Here is a 19,845-nt window from a genome sequence, read left to right on the forward strand (position 1 = left end):
ACAAAAAAATAATAAGATAAAAAGAGAAAATGGGGAATAAGTCACAATTGAGTCACTGTAACTCGTAGCAGAAACAGGAGTTAGAAAAATCAAAGCTGATATTCCCGGCAGGTAATATATATTGTATGTAATATGTGTTCACGCACCCTGTGCTTAACAGGCTGGTGTGAGATATCACTGACCTACTTACTCTAAAAATTATTGGTCCCACACACCTTTGAGCCCTTTATCAGGAGTGTATAAATTGTGAGTATGAACAGATTTCATACATTTTCCTGTGATTTTCACATGCAACAGGTAAGTTTTCACTTGATAATTGCCCTGAATACTTTCACAATTTTTGACTAACAAATGATTTTTAATAGACTTTATTATATTAAACTACCTATGGGCTGACATATGTGATACGGTTCGTTTATTTCCTTTTGCAAAAATCTTAAATATTATTGTCCCTTCCAGTAGTATACCAGCATCTAAAGCATCATGAACAAGTTCTTTTTCCTCGCAGGTATGATTTTAAAAAATGTTTTTACTTATTACTTTTTTGTCCGTAAACAATAAGTACATCTTGCTCCACTTAAAAAAAATATTTTTTATTAAATGTTACTTGTTTGATATTAATGTATTTGCGTGCATCTTTAACGTGAAGTATAATGAGTCTTTCTGCTTCATGTTGTTCTACCATGAAGGTCTCAGCCTGCTGCTGTGCGTAAACATTGGTGAGTTCACTTACTGCGTCCCTTTCATTGCACAAACATGAACAGAGAGACAATGGTAACACTTTGCCATTACATTTTGATAGAGCAAAAATACTCAGTAGTGACTCAATTACTAATTAAGTACTAATTATGAACAAATATAGCTAAAAGATGCATCATGATTTATTAATGATGAACAGTTGTTCCTTCAGTAGTTCACAAAGGTTTACAGAATTAACGGATACACTGTAGTAACGGACAAAGTAATTGCTTGACATAAAATATGCATCACAATTCATTAATGATGAATTAACATGAGATCATTATGTAACTAAGACTTAGGTTGTGGTTAATTAATACATGAGCAATAGCATAATACTATATTATTTGTGCCCCAGGTAAAGTGTCACCATTGCGCTTATTATATTGTGCATTGCAGACTGAAGTTAAACTTCATGTTGTTGTCATCTTATCTGCATCATGTATGTTCTCCATTGTCAGCTGCCTCCACTAAGCTGGTGTGCTACTTCACCAACTGGTCCCAGTATAGACCCGGCAGTGGAAAATACCTTCCCGAAAATGTGGACCCACACCTCTGTACCCATTTGATTTACGCCTTTTCCGTCATTAATCATAACAATGAGATTGTTACCTATGAGTGGAATGATGATAGTCTGTACAGGTCTTTTAACGCTCTAAAACAGAGGTAGGTTTCAAATTTTTCTACTCTTTTTCCATTTCTGTCGTATATATTTTTTATATAAATGTGCTTACAAATCGTCCAACAGAAACCCACAACTCAAGACACTACTAGCTGTTGGTGGTTGGAACTTTGGAACAAGCCAGTAAGTACTTTCATACTTAATTTCATACTTAATTTCATAAAATTAGTTTTGCACATTAGAAATTTATTTAATAAATATTTGTATTTGCCCATATTTACAAGATGTGCCCAAAAGATTAAAAGTTATCTTGCACAAAATTATTTTAAAAAGTAGTTTAATCTATTGTTTAATTCCTGCTCCCTCTCATCTTCCAGGTTCACCATCATGGCTTCTACTGCTGCCAATCGCCAGCGATTCATCCAATCCACCATCAAGTTCCTGCGCACCTATGGCTTTGATGGGCTGGACCTGGACTGGGAGTATCCTGGGGCTCGAGGGAGCCCCCCAGAGGACAAACCGATATTTACGATACTGTGCAAGGTCAGTCTTAGCATTACAGCATCTTTGCCTGCTCATAATATGCATGCCAAACGAAGAGTGGATGCTTTTGGCTGCCAAAACAAATACGTACAATAATACAGATAGATAAATAACACATTAAATAAGAGGCCTTTACGTCAGCTCTGCCCTTTAAGACTTTAATAAACTATAGCTATATTTTTAAAAATAAATTTGCCCTGTTCTTTCTAAATTAAACTCCCCATTACAGGAGATACTTGCAGCTTATGAGCAAGAAGCGATTGACACCAGACGTCCAAGGCTGCTGTTCACAGGTGCGGTGGCAGCCGGAAAGGGAAACATCGATGCTGGTTACGAGATCAGCGAGATCGCCAAGTGAGTATCAGAATATACTCACGGCCATGTTACCTGTAGCGTGAAACAATCGTTTCTGAATCAAACGATTGCTGGAGCCCCCGGGTGTTTTTCATGCAAAATTACCAACGTACCAACCTGCGTTTCAGGTACCTGGACTTTATCAATGTGATGACCTATGACTTTCATGGAGCATGGGACAGCTTCACTGGACACAACAGCCCTCTGTACCAGGGAGCCTCTGATAATGGGGAGCACATCTACTTCAACACTGTGAGTAAAACATACTCTGTGTTTCAAAGCAGAAGTACACTCTCCCCTTCACCTAACTGACTGATTTCCAGACTGTTATCACCAGCTCATGTTTATTGCATGTTTTCTCCCCAGGATTTTGCCATGAGGTACTGGAGAGACCATGGTTTTCCAGTAGAGAAGCTGATGATGGGATTTGCCACGTACGGACGCACGTTCCGCCTGACGTCAGCCGATAATGGAGTTGGAGCTCCAGCTAGCGGGGCAGCTTCCGCTGGCCAGTACACCAGGGAGGCTGGCTTCTGGTCCTACTACGAAGTAAGCGGAGAGCAACAAGCCACTCACAGCAAACATTACTAACATACTTTACTCCAATGACTACTAGCTATTGCTAACATACTTTACTCTAGTGACTACTAGCTATTACTAACATACTTTACTCCAATGACTACTAGCTATTCCTGACATACTTTACCCCAATGACTACTAGCTATTACTAACATACTTTGCTCTAGTGACTACTAGCTATCAAAAACTGAATTCCAGTTTTCATAAACTCTGTATTTTTCCAGATCTGCTCTTTCCTTCATGGAACCAACCTTCAATGGATTGAGGAGCAGAAGGTTCCCTTTGCCACCATTGGGAATGAGTGGGTGGGGTTTGACACCAAAGAGAGCTATGACACCAAGGTAGCACCAGTTACTTTATTACTAGAATAATATTAGAATTTTAGCCATATAAACCACATGGTCCTGTCCTGACAAGCCCAGTGAGTTTGAATAGAACCTTTTCATTAGTTTGCTACTGGTCTCATCAAAAAAGGATACTATGTTATTTACAGTAGCTGTAATGTCAGTCTGGAGCCAGGATCAGGGGGAAATCAATGCTATTTACACAAGGGCTTCTACACTGAACTCCACTGTAAAATTTTCCTCAATGGTGCAGACAGTTAAGCAAACAAATGGCCTTATTGTATTACAAACTGACCACAGCGTGTACTGTGGTAGGCTGTCAGGGAAGTGTAATGTATGAGTAAGAACGAGTCCCTGGACAGTATGGTTTCAAAACAAGAACCAAACAATAAATATGGAAATAGAGCTTTCCTTCAAAAAAAATTATAAAAAAACGATCCACAGCTGCCCGCGTACTGGGAATTCTGCCCCACTGGAGACACCAGTGCCTGATTACCTGGAGTGTCAGTAGGCACAGGGTCTGGCTCCTCTCACCATTTCCCAAACCTCTGGCAACTCACAGGACCAGTTTTCTTGATTATGCTTTGACTTCTAACTACATCCGCGCCTCCAAGCCCAGTAAAAGGTTATTCCACAGTAAAAGGTTAATGATAACTTAGTATCTATTTGCATCAGTACACTAATTATCACTCTTTTACAGGTTCGCTATCTTAAGGACAATCATTTTGGAGGGGCTTTCGTTTGGGCTGTTGACCTGGATGACTTTGCGGGGCAGTTCTGCGGACAGGGGCCCTATCCCCTGATCAACCACTTGCGCAATCTTCTTAACACAGGTAAAACAGCACCATCCGTGAAAAGGTTTCTTAGCAGGAAATGGAACATTTTGGGAAAGTGCAGGAAATTGACAGAACCCCCCCCCCCATCCGTGAATCCACCTTCTAACCATTTATCCAGTACAGGGTCAATATGGACCTGAAGTCTGTTGCAGGCATCAGAGGCAGAGAATAGACTGAACAGGATGCCACACACGCACATAGACACTCTATGGACAATTTAGAGACATCACCTAACTGCATGTCTGTAGACTGTGGGGATGAGCTGTACTATGCTGGCAAAGCATGGCATTAATCATTAAGGCTGAACTGATTAAGTGTGGTGGCATCGAGGGCAGGATGATCACCAAAAGCCTCCAGGTTTAAATTTGTGGGAAATTTGTTCTTGCTGTGTGTGAGTTCATTTCTACAGTGCATGCAGTTGGATCGATGACTGTAAACGGCCCTTACTTATGTGTCATTACGTTGCATATCAACTTAATCCTGATTGGTCAGTTACCTCATGTCATGCCTGAATTGGTGGGAGGTTCATATCACTTTGCTCATTATGATACTGTGATGCACCTTGAACGTTAAACATTAACCCTTTGGTGGCCTGCCTTACATTACTTATAGTTTCACCATTTTGTGAAATTCTGCTTTGACAGAGACGCCGGTCCTGCCAAGCCCAGCTCCAGTTACAAGCGCTCCCAGCAAACCCAGCAAACCCTTACCTCCCACTGCTCCCCCCGCACCTGAAAGTGGCTTCTGCGCAGGCAAACTTGACGGACTCTACGCTAACATAGAGAATCCCTCCACTTTTTACCAGTGCTCAGGTGGACACACCACCCTTCATACTTGTAATGATGACCTGGTTTTCAATGAATCATGCAGCTGCTGTGACTGGAAAAAGAATTAAAATAATAAACAAATAAACTGATATGGCAGCATAAAACTGTGTCTGTACTTCTTTTACCAAACCAGGTGTCCCATAGAACTTAACATGCACTACTTTGTGACGCTCGTCAAATCATTCTGTGGCTTCAGTGGTTCACTGACTTGAGGTACAGAACAGTCCTGTATGTAATTACTTTTATTACCATTGTATTACTTTTATGTATTATTGTTCCTACAAATTCAACTTAATAAAACAGGATTCCCCAGTTCCTGTGCTGCAGAGCCAGAATCCAACACAGTTTGCATATCTCCCTGTTCAAACAAGCCTGGTAATTAGCTGATTTAGATGCGCCTGAGCAGGGAAACCTGCAAACCCTGTTGGATTCTGGCCCCCCAGGACTGGATGTGGGGAACCCTTGAGTTACGAAACTAAACTTAGAAAGTAAATCACAGAAACAAATCTCGTTTTCTTTTAATCTGCTTCTTTCATAAGAATAATAAAGCGTACATGATGTGTACCTCAGGGGTGGAAAATGTTTTGGAGGACTTCCCAAAGAATTTCTCTTTTGACTTGCAAGATGAAGTTCAGGCGTACTCTCGGTCAAGTTCTCAGGCCGTATTACTCCTGTTTATGATCTGTTGGAAAACGGAAGAGAATAAGAACATAAGAACATAAGAAATTTACAAACGAGAGGAGGCCATTCGGCCCATCAAGCTCGTTTGGGGAGAACTTAACTAATAGCTCAGAGTTGTTAAAATCTTATCTAGCTCTGATTTAAAGGAACCCAGGGTTTTAGCTTCCACTACACTAGCAGGAAGACTATTCCATACTCTAACTACACGCTGTGTAAAGAAGTGCTTCCTCAAATTTGTTTTAAAATGTTCTCCCGCTAATTTCCACTTATGGCCACGAGTTCTAGTATTTAGACTAATATTGAAATAGTCATTTGGCTGAACAGCATCCAGACCCGTTAGAATCTTATAGACCTGAATCATATCCCCCCTTAGTCTCCTTTGCTCAAGGCTGAACAGATTCAGTTCCGCTAACCTCTCCTCGTAAGACATTCCTCTAAGACCAGGAATCATTCTCGTAGCTCTTTGTTGCACCTTTTCTAAGGCAGCAATGTCCTTCTTGAGGTGTGGTGACCAAACCTGCACACAGTATTCTAGGTGGGGTCTTACCAAGGAATTATATAAGTGTAACATCACCTCCCTTGACTTAAACTCCACACATCTAGAGATATAACCCAACATTCTGTTCGCCTTTTTTATTGCTTCCCCACACTGGCGAGAGGGGGACATGGAAGCATCAACATACATACCGAGATCTTTCTCGTAATCAGCTACCTTTATTTCAGTGGAACCCATAAAATATCTGTACTTTATATTTCTGCTCCCTGCATGGATTACCTTGCATTTATCTGTGTTAAATTTCATCTGCCAAGTATCAGCCCAGTCGCTAATTAAATCCAGAAGTGATGATGTGTACCTCAGGGGTGCTGAGCAGCAAAGCAACATTCAGGGGAAGATCTTCCCAAGGACTTCTCAGACAAAAAAATCAAAAGGAAAAAAGTCAGACTGATGGCAAAACAAAAAAAATGAACATAACCTAAAATAAAATAATAACTCTACACGACCTCACTTCACTGGTCATGTGCAATTAAAATCATCTGTGAAACAGGATGGATGTGCAATATCCTAAATGTGCAACAGGATAAGATGTGCAATAGTCTAAATGTGCAATATTATATATGGGCAACATCTGCCTTCTATGCAGCTGTGCAATAATTTGCATGCAGTACTTTTTGTATTTATTTATAAAGTTCTTTCATAGTTCGTTCTTGATCAGTACTTATATTTAAATTTCTTTCCTTTTGTGTAGATATTACCATCTTTTTTCTTTTTTCTGTAAATAAGTGTTCTATCTACTTCACTCAGAGAGCTCCGCACAAGAATTCCAATGTGCCTGGAATGTTGGTTTTATGCACAAATGGCAAATAAAAGTCTCGTATCTCGTATCTCGTTGTGTAGGCACCAGAATCACCAGAATCTTCCACACGCCCAAAGCACCCTCTACAGCAGTGTGTGTCTTTGGTGTGCGGTGTGTACCTCTCCTCAGCCAAGGTTTGGGGATTCAACACTGGAGTCAGCAGGTATTATCTAAGAGGATATTTGCTGTCTCCCAATAACCAGCCACCAGCAAACACACCATCCTTTGCCATCTGACACTCCAAAGCGGGACCAGATATAAGCACCATCTGTACTCCTACACCATTTGGCGACAATGTCTGTAAAATGTCCTTGATGGTTGCATATCACCTGGACATTTAGGCCTAGTGCCAAGAACCCTTTTCCACAGGCGCAGGTGGGATTCAAGGGGCTACAAATATGAAAAGGGTTGAGCATAAACAAACAGGAACTGTAAATTAACAAGATTGCATGGGATCAAAGTGTGAGGAATATAACAAGAACAGGCACAGGCAACACAAGGGAACGACTGGACTGGGGAAGGCAGAACTGAGAAGCAGTCATACACATGATAGGCGGGTCCAGAAGGACATCAGGAGACTAGGCTGGAGCCAATAGGACATCAGGAGACTGTGCTGGAGCCAATAGGACATCAGGAGACTGTGCTGGAGCCAATAGGGCATCAGGAGACTGTGCTGGAGCCAAAAGGACATCAGGAGACTAGGCTGGAGCCAATAGGACATCAGGAGACTAGGCTGGAGCCAATAGGACATCAGAAGACTGTGCTGGAGCCAATAGGACATCAGGAGACTGTGCTGGAGCCAATAGGACATCAGGAGACTGTGCTGGAGCCAAAAGGACATCAGGAGACTGTGCTGGAGCCAATATGACATCAGGAGACTGTGCTGGAGCCAAAAGGACATCAGGAGACTAGGCTGGAGCCAATAGGACATCAGGAGACTGTGCTGGAGCCAAAAGGACATCAGGAGACTAGGCTGGAGCCAATAGGACATCAGGAGACTAGGCTGGAGCCAATAGGACATCAGGAGACTGTGCTGGAACCAATAGGACATCAGGAGACTGTGCTGGAGCCAGTGGGACACCCGGAGACTGGGCTGGAGCTGGCGGCACATTACGAGACCTGGAACTGGAGTGATTAACACGAGAGCAGAAACAAGAGGTTCCACAGGTTCAGTAACAGGTAACAGGCGTGACTTGTTAGGGCCACGGCAGGGAGAAAACAGGAGGGTCAGGAGGAAGAGGCAGGCAGGATGTGACACAATCTCTGGGTCTCTGTGGCAGGACAGCAGGCAAAATATCAAATAAAGAACAACATAGAAAATAAAGACTGGGTTGGAGCACAAGCAAATTTACGAGCAAGATTATGAACTACTCTAGTTACCAAGGGATTCAAGAAACACATAATTAATGATTGATCTTACTAGATAACGAAGAACTTAGTGTTACAAAGCTTTCGGGAAATGCATGCCTGTTTAGTTCCCTTCCATCCCCTTTCATGATGTTGCTCCTCCAGCAAATTGCAGAACATTCGAAGTAGGTTGCTACACACATTCAAAGACTGTAGCCTTCTCAAAATAGCCTGATCTGCCCTTGCTTATAGAGAGCAGTGTCTCTCAATCTGGTCCTTGGGGAGCCCTAGGCAGTCCATGTTTCTGCTCCACCCCAGCTACAGGGGGAGCAAAAATGTGGATTGTCTGGAAGGGAGCTGGGAGGGAGCAAAAAAAGTGGACCTGCTGGGGGGGTCCTTGAGGACTACCTGTACAGTTTGGTAAAAAGGGAATTCCTTTGTTGTATCACCATCTAGTGGCATGCATTTAGCATTCCATCGATATAAATCATCGTGCACCTGAGAGAAACAGAGACAGGGTTGCCAACTCTTGCGCATCTGACGGGACACTCATGCTTTTTGACTCTCAGGCTCACTCAGGAAATCTCACGGCAAATCTATATTAATCCATCATAAACCTAAGATTATCAAAAACACTGGGATAGTTTGCAAACCCTACAGACTATTTACAAGGTAATAAAACTGTTAAATGCATGTAAATGAGCATGCAGACTTATCTTGAATTGAAAATCTCATGCCAGCAAGTTGACAAATCTGTCGAGATTTAAAGATATATAACAGATATAGTAACAAATATAATAACTACTTGGGAGAAAAGTTGCATCAAGATTCATTAATGATAAACAAACATGAGATCAGTATTTAACTTGTGTTATGCATTACTTGTTCCTTTACTAGTTCCTTCAGTCGTTCACAAAGGTTTACAGAATTAACAGTTATAGTAACAAATACAAAAACAAGTGGCTATCATTTAGTTTATTAAGACACAATCAAGAGAGGCCGCGAGTAAATAGAATTGCGAACACAAAGTGAATGTCAATGCACTAAAGACAGACCTTGTGCCTTAATCAAAACCAATAGTTTCAGCCTTTGTGGTTAAATAACTTGTACTTTATATAACTTACACACTATAAATTACTGTTACATTTGTTTTTAAGTATTTCTAATATTTTCCTGTAATAAAAGTTTGACAAAGCACGTGCATCGTTTATTTTTTTCTTTAAATCAATCCGAGGGTGGGCCCAAACTTCTGGCCTGTAGTGTATATGTCCTTGTTTTACTGTATGTTTGTTTCGTTGTCTGAAAGAAAAAAAACTCAATGGCACTGTTTGCTGTTGCTCCCACTTGAAAAACATGAACCTTGGTTCCACTCAGAGCATGTGAGCGGAGCAGGAGCGAGTGTGGGAGGATTGAGGCCAGAAGAGGAGCATCCCCTTGTCTCTCGCTCCGTCTCGCTCCAGTTTGGCAAGGTATGCAAGAAATCTCACGGCAAATCTATATTATTCCATTACAAACCTACAATTAGCTACATCAAAACTGTGGTGTGGTTTGCAAACACTACATACTATTTACAACCCAGATAGCATATATCATGTTATTGTTTCAGCGCTGAAGTATAGTGAAATGCATTGAATTGTGGTCAGTGTTAAATTGTCAACGTTGAAACTGAGTTGATTTTTGGTCAGATTTTCAATACTGAAAAATTGATGGTGGCAAAACCTTGATTCAATGTTGATATAAAGTGATTTTTTCAGCATTGAAATTAAGATGCTGAGTCAACATTGATAGTACTGAAAATATTCAACATTGAATCAATGGATAAAGAAGTTGCCAAACAAGTGTTGAAACAACATTGAATCCTTATCATAAATGGTTGATTTTTCAGTGTTGGATAGATGGCCTTTTCAACGAGCAAAATCAATGCTAAATCAACATTGAAGATCAACGTTGTTTCAACCTCTTTGTCTGATATGAAATCAATGTCATTTCAACATATGTGTGCTATCTGGGAAGGTAATAAAACTATTACATACATGTAAATGCGTCTTCAGGCTTGTTTCGAATAGAAAATCCAATGCCAGCCAGCTGACCACAGTTGACAACCCGCTGACGTCATTTCTGCTTTGATGTGGATTTGGTTGCTCAGTTTTTTTTGATGCCAGGCTACAGTTTAAGATGACATACAATGCAGATTGTTTTCTTCTTTGGAGCGAGCGGTGAGCGATTTCATCGGAGAGGGGAGCGATACTGAGGGACAGTTGCCAGGTCCAGCAAACATCTCCAGTCCCAGGTCTGCTTAAAAGCCGCCAAACGGAAGCTGAAACTAGAGCAATATTTGAAATACCAGTATACTGTATCTCAAAGAAATAAACCAGTATTTTGTATGCTGATCACATTCAAAATGTTTAACATTTTAAAAACCACAGTTAAACACAATGACGTCACCTAGACGGACTTTGGTTTCCAACTTTGGTCAGCTGGCTGGAGTGAGATTTTTTATTCGAGACAAGGACGGGTACACATTCACATGTGTGTAATGGTTTTATTACCTTTGTTTGAAAACTACCCCAGCGCTTCTGATGGAGCTAATTTTAGATTTATAATAGAATCATATAGATTTGCCGTAACACCTACTGCTTGCGTGGGAGTCTGAAAGCGTGAGTGTCATGCCAGATGCGTGAGAGTTGGCGACCCTGCTTTCCGTGTGCGTCTGTCTGACTTTAAGCGATTCAATATAACTTACCGTCCGCTACCGCGGAACATTATGAAAAGACCCCGAAAACCTGCAACCTTCCAATATTTACCCGCAATGGGAAAACCGCGGACCCTAGCAACTCCGGAGCGGTCTGCAGTGGCTGGGAGCGGGAGAGTCGCGGGCAGCGTTCCGCTCCACTCCGCTCCTATACTGTATGCTCTGGTTCCGCTACATCTCTCAACCTGGGATTTATTGTGCTTCGTGCACCCTTCGCAGTGCCACGGCGTCCCGCACCATTTGAGAATCACTCTCACCCCTTTGAGTCACAGTGTTGGGCTCGTTCAGATTCATTTGGGGCTTCATCCCCAAATGGCCAAGGATTGCGACACACCTGCTGGCAACCATATTATTCAACCAGGGATTACGATCAGTTTTCACATTTCCAGTTTTTACAAGTGTTAATAATAGTTTTTGTCATTTAAAAAAAAAATCTGACCAATCTCGATTTTCAAGTATTGTTTTCGTGACCAATCTCGATTTTCAAGTATAGGCCTATAGCCTATTGTTTTAGTTACGAGTCTCGATTTTCCGGTATTGTTTTCGTGATAACAGAGGACTGAGGAAGGGACCCACGTTTCTATTCACACCCTGCCTGTCTGATGAGACAGTGCAAGTAAGGATATAAAAGAGAGGTCAGTCATGTCTAAGTTTTTGTGAAATGGTGACACCAAGGTGAAAATAGCTTTCGTTCTGCAGAGAATCACTGGAAATACACCAGATAATCCGTGAAGTGAGTATAACAGGCTACATGCATGTGAATTAATTAATGACTTAATATATAAATTGAAATGATTATTCTAGAAGCTGAAATGGGTTTCTGCTTTCCAGCAGTGCAGCATTATGCAGGCTATTGTTGCTAAATGCAGTTTTGTAATAGTGGCGCATGATGCAGTAGTTTTTGTAAAACCGCAAAAAAAAAAAAAAAACATTCATATACACCTGAATGACAGTCACATTAGTTTCCTTCTTTCTTCAGCACAACACGTATGACATCATCCTGGTCATAACTTATAAAAGACGGTAGGCCTACCTAAACATCGGACATGAGACTACCCGGATTAATGCATCACTCATTTAAAGTCACGCCAATTTGAGTCATTTCTTGTCCACTTCTTTCTTTCAACTCAGATACACTTCCAGCCTGGCAATTACAATGAGAACTTTTACTGCTCTAGGAGGTAAGTAATCTACAGGTAATTTTTAACAGTATATTTTAATGTATTCTCTATTATTCATTTTGAATGAAGTTGGTAATACTTTACTTGAAGCTCTCATCTATAATTCATTACAAAGTATGTATAATACATGTTAGGGTCAATATAAGAATTTATAAAGCATTACAACATCCTTTAGTGACAGTAATAAGATATTATATTGATACCTTGGAACACGAACTTAATTCGTTCCAGGAGGCTGGTCGAGTTGCGATTTGGTCGAGGTCCAAGTCGAATTTCCCAATAAGAAATAATGTAAATTAATTTAATCCGTTCCAGACCGGCAAATGATTGCCTATTTAAGCTTATCTACCTACCTAACTAATGGAAAAAAAACATTAACAATCAATGTAAAACTAATATACACATGAAAAAGCACACATACAAAAGCGATAAACATTAAATAAATGTCAATTTCATACTCCGAAGCAAGAACAGACACACGTGCACCACCTTCAAGTTTCGCTTTAATTTCCTTTTTAAGTTGTACAGTTACTCTCACTATTTTCCTATTGGGTTTGCTGATATCACTGCTCACTTTCTTAGTGGCCCCGCTTACTGCATCACTAAATGTACTGTAGATAAAGCACAAAAAAAATTCACACCGAACACAGGAATACAGCTTTCGCACGTCAAACTCGGTGGAGAGGTACGGCGAGACTGAGAGCGATTCATATGCATCAGCATCCCAGCAGGTGCTCTTGCTTTTGTCCGCAGCCCATCAGAGACACGTATCAATCCGGGCAGGTTTTAGAAGGTCTGTTGTGTTTTATCGTGTTCGGAGTTTTCGGACGACATGCGGCTTGGTTTTTCTCGACCGACCCGTTCGGGGTCGGTAATGGTAGAGGTGAACGTGTCTCGACCCATTCAAGTTTTAGCAGGAACGGTCGACTCCCAAGGTTCTACTGTATAGTGTTGATTGTAATATTTCATAACGCTCCAATGAAACTAATCTATAATGCATTACAAAGCATCATTCATGGTGCATTAAGTATCATAACACTCATGCATTATGAGGTATTATAATCAACACTGTAATGCCTTATGACTGTCAGTTCAATATACTGAAATGCTTTAGTAATTCTTATACGGACCATTATAATGTACTATAGTTGCGCTGTAATGCTCTATAGATGAGAGATTTAAGGAAAGTTTTACTTAGAAGTTTATAATACGTATATATAAAATGCATATATTGCATGTTTCCAGTTCTGTTTTCATAGAAAGCAATTGTATGTTTTTTTAATAGGTCTCTTCCTTCTTGCTCTAAGCCACTTGGGTGAGTTCATTTAACTTTAATATTGTACTGGGAAGTAACTCTGACAATGTTTCGGTACTGATCCAGTATCATGCCACTAACATAATGTTATGGTAAGATCCCACTGTCTGTTGCTGCAGGTTCTACTTCACAGCTTATATGCTACTTCACAAACTGGTCCCAGTACAGACCTGGAATTGGGAAATACCTACCAAATGACATAGATCCCAACCTGTGCACTCACCTGATCTACGCTTTCTCTGTCATCAACCACGCCAATCAGCTTTCTACCTATGAGTGGAATGATGAAACTCTGTACCAGTCCTTTAATGCGCTAAAACAGAGGTGAGTGTCTCAAACAGTATAAAATATACCAAAATTGCAAATCATTATTTTAGTACTGAAAAAATCACAAGTGTACATTATATAAGAACCATATCATTTGGTCTGGATTTTCTCAACAGAAACCCCACTCTTAAAACTCTTCTGGCTGTTGGTGGATGGAATTTTGGTACAGCTAAGTGAGTAACAGAACTATTCGACATACCGCATATGAGGATTTTTGTGCTGGAGTTGCAGTCATGCACTGTTTCTCCTTATTCTTAATCTGTTGTTAACAATTAGCTAAATGTATTGGGTCCAATGATTTTTTTTCTTCCAGTGAGTCACTTGTTTTGAAGCACTTTTGAACTTATGAGTCATTCTTATTAATAACAAACCCAAAAACCACTAATATGGCTCCTGAACTCCCCACAGGTTCTCCACCATGGTCTCAACATCTGCTAATAGACAGACATTCATCAGTTCTTCTATCAGTTTCCTGCGCAAGTATGGCTTTGATGGGCTGGACCTCGACTGGGAGTATCCTGGGGCTCGAGGGAGCCCCCCAGAGGACAAACATAGATTCACACTGCTGTGCAAGGTTACCCAAGAATTTTTAGTTGAACTCAGGCTGCACTCTGCTTATAAATACTGACTTAGATTTAATCTTTGACTAGAGGTGGACAGTTCAGGTCCAGAAAGTAAAAATCCAAACCTAGATTTTGTGACAACCAACCAGTTCAGTACTATTACTGACTCTTCATCCTCAACTGGTTGGTTGAACCAAAATACTTAGTGTGGATTTTGACTTTCTGGACCTAAAGTATCCACCTCTGCCTTTGACTGAAAACTGCAGGAGCTTTCAGAGGCCTACAAGGATGAAGGCAGAAAAACAGGACGTCCCAGACTGATGCTTACGGCTGCAGTGGCTGCTGGGAAAGGGAACATTGACAGTGCTTATGAAATTACTGAAATTGGGAAGTAAGTCTGGATCATTAGGTTGAAAAACAGAATTTATAGATGTTTTAATTAGACAAGCAAAAAGTAAATACTGCAATGATGTAAACAAAAGCTTTATATGAGAAATGTTGGTCTTCATAATGCTTGTCTTAGGTACCTGGATTTCATCAACGTGATGACTTACGACTTCCATGGTTCTTGGGAGAGTTTTACTGGGCATAACAGTCCCCTGTATCAGGGCAGCCATGACACGGGAGACTTCATCTACTTCAACACGGTACAACGACACACCTCGGAGTCACACGGCTCTCTTGTGCACTGGTGCTTTATCGTGTGTTCTGCATTCCCTTCTGTAGGACTTTGCCATGAGGTACTGGAGAGATCAGGGAGCCCCTGTGGAGAAGCTGAGGATGGGCTTTGCCACCTATGGCCGCACGTTTCTCCTGGCTTCTCAAGCAAATGGAGTCAGAGCTCCAGCTAACGGACCCGCCTCAGCCGGCCCGTATACCCGTGAGGGCGGCTTCTGGTCCAGCTATGAAGTAAGCCAAGTATCCATTAAACTCATACTGTCTGCCAACTATGAATTCAGCTTTTTGCGTATTTAAAAGATTTCAAATCTTTCTCCAGATCTGTACGTTCCTGCAAGGTACCAATACTCAGTGGATTGAGGACCAGAAGGTTCCATATGCCACCAAAGCAAATGAGTGGGTGGGATTTGATAACCAGGAAAGCTTTGAGACCAAGGTAAACAAATTCATTTATGGTTAGAGACTTATAGATAACTTAATATGAATATGATGTAATAGTGTCCAAAAGATCTATATGCTCTAGGATATCCGGCCTGAGCATCTCGTAGAGGGCTAGGAGGAGGAGCATGTATGCTGGAGACCATAAGCCGTGATTCTTAACTTCCTGTTATATTCCTTTAGGTGCGGTACCTTCAAAACAACAGCTTTGGAGGAGCCTTTGTCTGGTCTCTGGACCTGGATGATTTTTCTGGCCAGTTTTGTGGAAAAGGAAAATATCCTCTGATCAGTCATCTGCGCAAGCTTCTCATTTCAGGTTTGCCATTCCAACCGGCTTTGCAGTTTGTCAGTGGCATCTGCCTGCAGACCCTTAAAGATCACTCTGGTATTATTACTCAGCTATAGGAAAAATCTCCAAAACATTACATTATGAAACAGTGCTGTATGTGAAATTTAATGCACGAGAAGATTTTACTATCTGCTTAAATGTCCAAACGGTACTAGAGTTCTATTTTTTCTCACTTCAGAGCCCCCCCAGCTATCACCTACAACCCCAACGTCATTACTTAATACAACCACCACTGAATCACCCCGCACTGGCATCAGTGACCCCACAATGACCACCCATGAACCCCCCCAAACAACGACCAAACAACCCAACGGCAGTGGCTTCTGCTCCGGCAGGCCTGACGGACTCTACCCCAAAGTGGACGACCGCAATGTTTTCTACAACTGTGCCCACGATATGACATATGTCCAGCAATGCCCCAGTCGCCTGGTTTTCAACAACAACTGCAAGTGCTGTGACTGGCCCTAGAGACGACTGCGGTTTTTCTGCTAGTCCTCATCCGCTTTCTTTGCCACAGTCACACAGATTTTACGAATTGCTCTTAAGTATTGAGTATACTTCTGTATCTAACACTCTGTACAGAAAATAACTAATATTTTAATAATCCTACATTTTACAATTACACAACACTGAGTTTTGTTGATTGCAGTTTGGCATAAACCCTTATACCATGCAAACCATGTATCTGTATATTTTCTATGGCTGGGAAATGTATTGCATTCATACTTTGCGTTAATTTTAGTCATACCGTGTTTTTATTTCTTTGCTCGCATTAACAGATCTGTCTCATTTTCTTAGCTGAATAAGAGAATAATATGAGCACAGATTTTTATAAATACCTATAATATTTCTTCTTGGTTGTAAAAAAAAATATGAACTTTTAGGTTGTGATGTTGCACAGAATCTCAGAATTCAGAGCTAAATTCAAAACATGCAGTTAGCATCTCACGTGGAGGCCAGTGCCACCCGCTTTATTTCATTTTAAAGATCGGCAAATGGAGGCATGCGTTAAAAATATCATAATTTGCACGTTTTATTTTGTTGAAGGCTTAGACCTTAACAGCTTAAGGTATTTCATGTCGTAAAGTGTCAGGATTTCGTGTTTATAGCTATTTGCTAAATAGGTTTAAGATTTGAAACCAATCACATGGTTGGGATTATATATGATTCAGGTGGCCTGTTAAATGAATGCGATTATCTGTACATGGGACATACATCATTAATCACCAAGGTGTATGATTCAATAAATAGAGTAATCATTTAACAGCCATCCTTATAATACAATGCTCTCACTTGTCTTATAGTCAGCTGTGCATCTAACCTTTTGAAAGCATTCAAATTCAGCTTGTACTTGCTTGCAAGTAGTATTTTTGTTGGAAATTAAGTTTGTTTAGCTAAAGGACTTGTTGCTACAATCCCTAAGATAATCAGCAATTTCTTGATGTTTTCTTGATGTTCTGGGGTGGGAAAGAGGCAATCGATATGTTTTCAGCAACCCGCATGAGGAGCAAATGCTTCACTGGGGTCATCAGGTGGGCACCTTCCTTCATCGGTGTTTCGTTGATAGGCCCAGAAGAAGTCAAAGGCTACCCAGATGAGAGAATGGGGGACGGATCCAAAGGTCCAGGAATAAAACATGTAAATCTTTCCCCTTTTGCAGATTGGATTTGATGCCATATCATGCTTGTATGTTCTAAGCATCCTGAGAAGCCTGGTATCCCAGCCTTCTGTACCGATGTATCAATCATGTTGTTTTGTTTTAGGTAAGTCATCATTCTTTGAGCCACAATGCTAAAGAAGATTTTTCCTTTAACATTCAAGAGATTGATTTGTTGGAACTGGTCGATGTGCGAAGCATCTTTTTCCTTGGGGATCATTACTCCTCCTGCTCTTCGCCATGCCTTTGGAATGAATTGTCTCTTCCATGCCACCTTCATTTGCTTCCACAGGAATCGTAGAACATTAGGAGCATTTTTATAGAATCTGTACAGAACAACATTTGGTCCCGGAGCCGAAGCTGCCCTTGCTTTCCTCACCACCTTCTCAATCTTGCTCCATCTTGGTGGGCTGTTGTCCAGCAGGTATCCTGGCTTCGCTATTGGTGGCATGTCTGAAGGTATCTCCCTTATCTCGTGTCTTCAGAGGTCTCTGTGCGTTGTCCTCAGGTAATCCTCCAGCTTCCTTTTTGGAACCTTGAGTGATCCGCTCTTTTCTTTAGTGAAGAACCCCTTCACGAATCTTCATGAATTCCTTTTGTGTCTGTTTCTGAGGTTTTCTGCTCTTCACAGCATCCCAAGGCATTCCTTCAGATCCACTTGCAGGAGGTCAATACCCACTCTCCTCTAGTGAGGATTTCATCCACTGTTTCCTCAATTTCCTTCTTTCTTTAACAATAATCTATATATCACAAGTTTAAGCTAAACATTAAACAAATATTAAAATATGGGTCATTCTCACAAACTGTTTTGTGAAATACACTGTTTATTTTTTTGTGTAGAACGATTGACATTACCTGAACTTTTTAGGTATACCATGTCATTCAAATTTGATAGTTTTTTGCCGTTTTTCCCCAAACAGGTAGCTAAAGCTAAATAACATAAATGCTGCATAAATTGTTTTTAAATCTTTCTTTATTGCATGTAACCCACAATAAATTATCCATTTGTTTGATAAGGTATTACTTTCCGCTCAATTTTTTGTTAGGTCTGTGAGGTAACATAACTGCAAGCAGCAATAATGGCCAAGCAGACTATCAGGGCATAGTTGCCATGGAAACATCTTCATGTCATTTTGTCATGGGTATGGTTATATACAGTATATTCACAGCAAATTGCACGTCAATTGATCAAAGATTGGCCAAGGTAGGAGATCTATTCATGCTTGGCATCTTCACTGCCGAATTTGATAGGCTGTAAACGGATCAATGATTTTGAAAAAAAAATCCGTCTGATAACTTTGAAGAGGCTTTATCTGAAGATCATCTTTGCGAAATTTGGTAAAGATCCGACAAGGTTTACGGCCATTGAAAACTTTTTGATTAAATCCAAAATGATGACCACAAAAGTTTGGTCGACTTGATAGGTTGTCATGGATTGTCTTTGCTATCTCTTAAGATATCACTGTCATGCCTGAATGTAGAGTGACAATCCATATCTGGACTTCAGTACACTGAAGGGGACTTTATTACAGAGCACACACACTGGACCACAAACAAAAGGACCGTGAAGGGTCCAAACGAGATGAAGGGAGGGCAGTAATAGTGAAAAATTCAACAGTTTAGCCAATGAAATTGTATAAATTGAGTCTGTCTAAAGATTAGAGAAAATAATTATGCTTCACTATTAAGTGTGATTAATTGAGATTAATCACAGAAAACTGTGATCGATTAGATGCTTTTTTAAAATTGACTAACAGCCGTAACATTTTCTATATATTGGAGACACAAAGTGCATCATAAGATACTGAAGCTACGTTGCTGATTTTGCACTATCTGTGCATTTGATTGGCTATCAGACTGATGTATATCCTGAAAGTGTACTGCTGTGGTTAATACACTTACCTCCTTCTGAACTGATACAACTAAAAATAGCTGCTTTGTGATAACAGTATCTTTATGAACATCATTTTGAAAGGGTAGTAGATACAAAAAATAAAATAAAATTAAAAATCACTGACTTACTGGAGAATCTGTGAGAACGTGCTGTGGGCAATAACTAGGCCTAAAGCAGAAAAATGACTTTGGGTGCCATTGGAAAACAAGGTGTGCAAGAACTCCAGCACAGTAAAGTAATAATACTATAATATATACTGCACTATAATAACCATTGCTTCTAATTCTTTCCTTAACGGTAGTTAGCGTTGCCACATTCAGTCTGAAGAAAGACGGGAAATGAAGCTTGCAATGTCAGACCACTGGGCAGTGGGCAGGGAAGTGCTCTGAAACGTCATGCAAGAAGTTTCATAATCACACTGAAAATTCCCCCCATTGAAGGTAACCTTCTCATTACAGCCAGGCA

At 40.6% G+C, this 19,845-nt stretch overlaps 2 protein-coding genes across 4 annotated transcripts; both read left to right on the forward strand.

Moving 5' to 3' along the window:
• The first annotated feature begins 220 nt into the window (after nucleotides 1–220).
• LOC111834312 (acidic mammalian chitinase-like) lies at nucleotides 221–4,947 on the forward strand. Its single transcript, XM_023793439.2, has 12 exons — nucleotides 221–297; nucleotides 460–508; nucleotides 690–719; nucleotides 1,200–1,404; nucleotides 1,487–1,543; nucleotides 1,738–1,903; nucleotides 2,133–2,257; nucleotides 2,386–2,509; nucleotides 2,624–2,806; nucleotides 3,061–3,177; nucleotides 3,881–4,013; nucleotides 4,661–4,947. The coding sequence occupies exons 2-12, from the start codon at nucleotides 484–486 to the stop codon at nucleotides 4,909–4,911; spliced, it is 1,416 nt and encodes a 471-aa protein (XP_023649207.1). The 5' UTR covers nucleotides 221–297; nucleotides 460–483; the 3' UTR covers nucleotides 4,912–4,947.
• A 4,729-nt stretch (nucleotides 4,948–9,676) lies between these two features.
• Nucleotides 9,677–18,506, forward strand: LOC111834340 (acidic mammalian chitinase-like). 3 transcript variants are annotated; one of them, XM_072713387.1, is made up of 12 exons: nucleotides 9,677–9,695; nucleotides 12,110–12,159; nucleotides 13,445–13,474; nucleotides 13,594–13,798; nucleotides 13,918–13,974; nucleotides 14,210–14,375; nucleotides 14,631–14,755; nucleotides 14,888–15,011; nucleotides 15,091–15,273; nucleotides 15,362–15,478; nucleotides 15,664–15,796; nucleotides 16,008–18,506. In XM_072713387.1, exons 2-12 carry the CDS (start codon nucleotides 12,135–12,137, stop codon nucleotides 16,295–16,297), a joined length of 1,455 nt encoding a protein of 484 aa, XP_072569488.1. In that variant the 5' UTR covers nucleotides 9,677–9,695; nucleotides 12,110–12,134; the 3' UTR covers nucleotides 16,298–18,506. The 3 variants fall into 3 exon arrangements, with proteins under 3 accessions (XP_072569488.1, XP_023649261.2, XP_023649258.2); XM_023793493.2 differs by lacking the exon at nucleotides 9,677–9,695 and adding an exon at nucleotides 10,379–10,516; XM_023793490.2 differs by lacking the exon at nucleotides 9,677–9,695 and adding an exon at nucleotides 11,958–12,001.
• The last annotated feature ends 1,339 nt before the right edge of the window (nucleotides 18,507–19,845 follow it).

This window comes from Paramormyrops kingsleyae, chromosome 6 (genome assembly GCF_048594095.1).
Source record: "Paramormyrops kingsleyae isolate MSU_618 chromosome 6, PKINGS_0.4, whole genome shotgun sequence".
Lineage (NCBI taxonomy): Eukaryota > Metazoa > Chordata > Actinopteri > Osteoglossiformes > Mormyridae > Paramormyrops > Paramormyrops kingsleyae.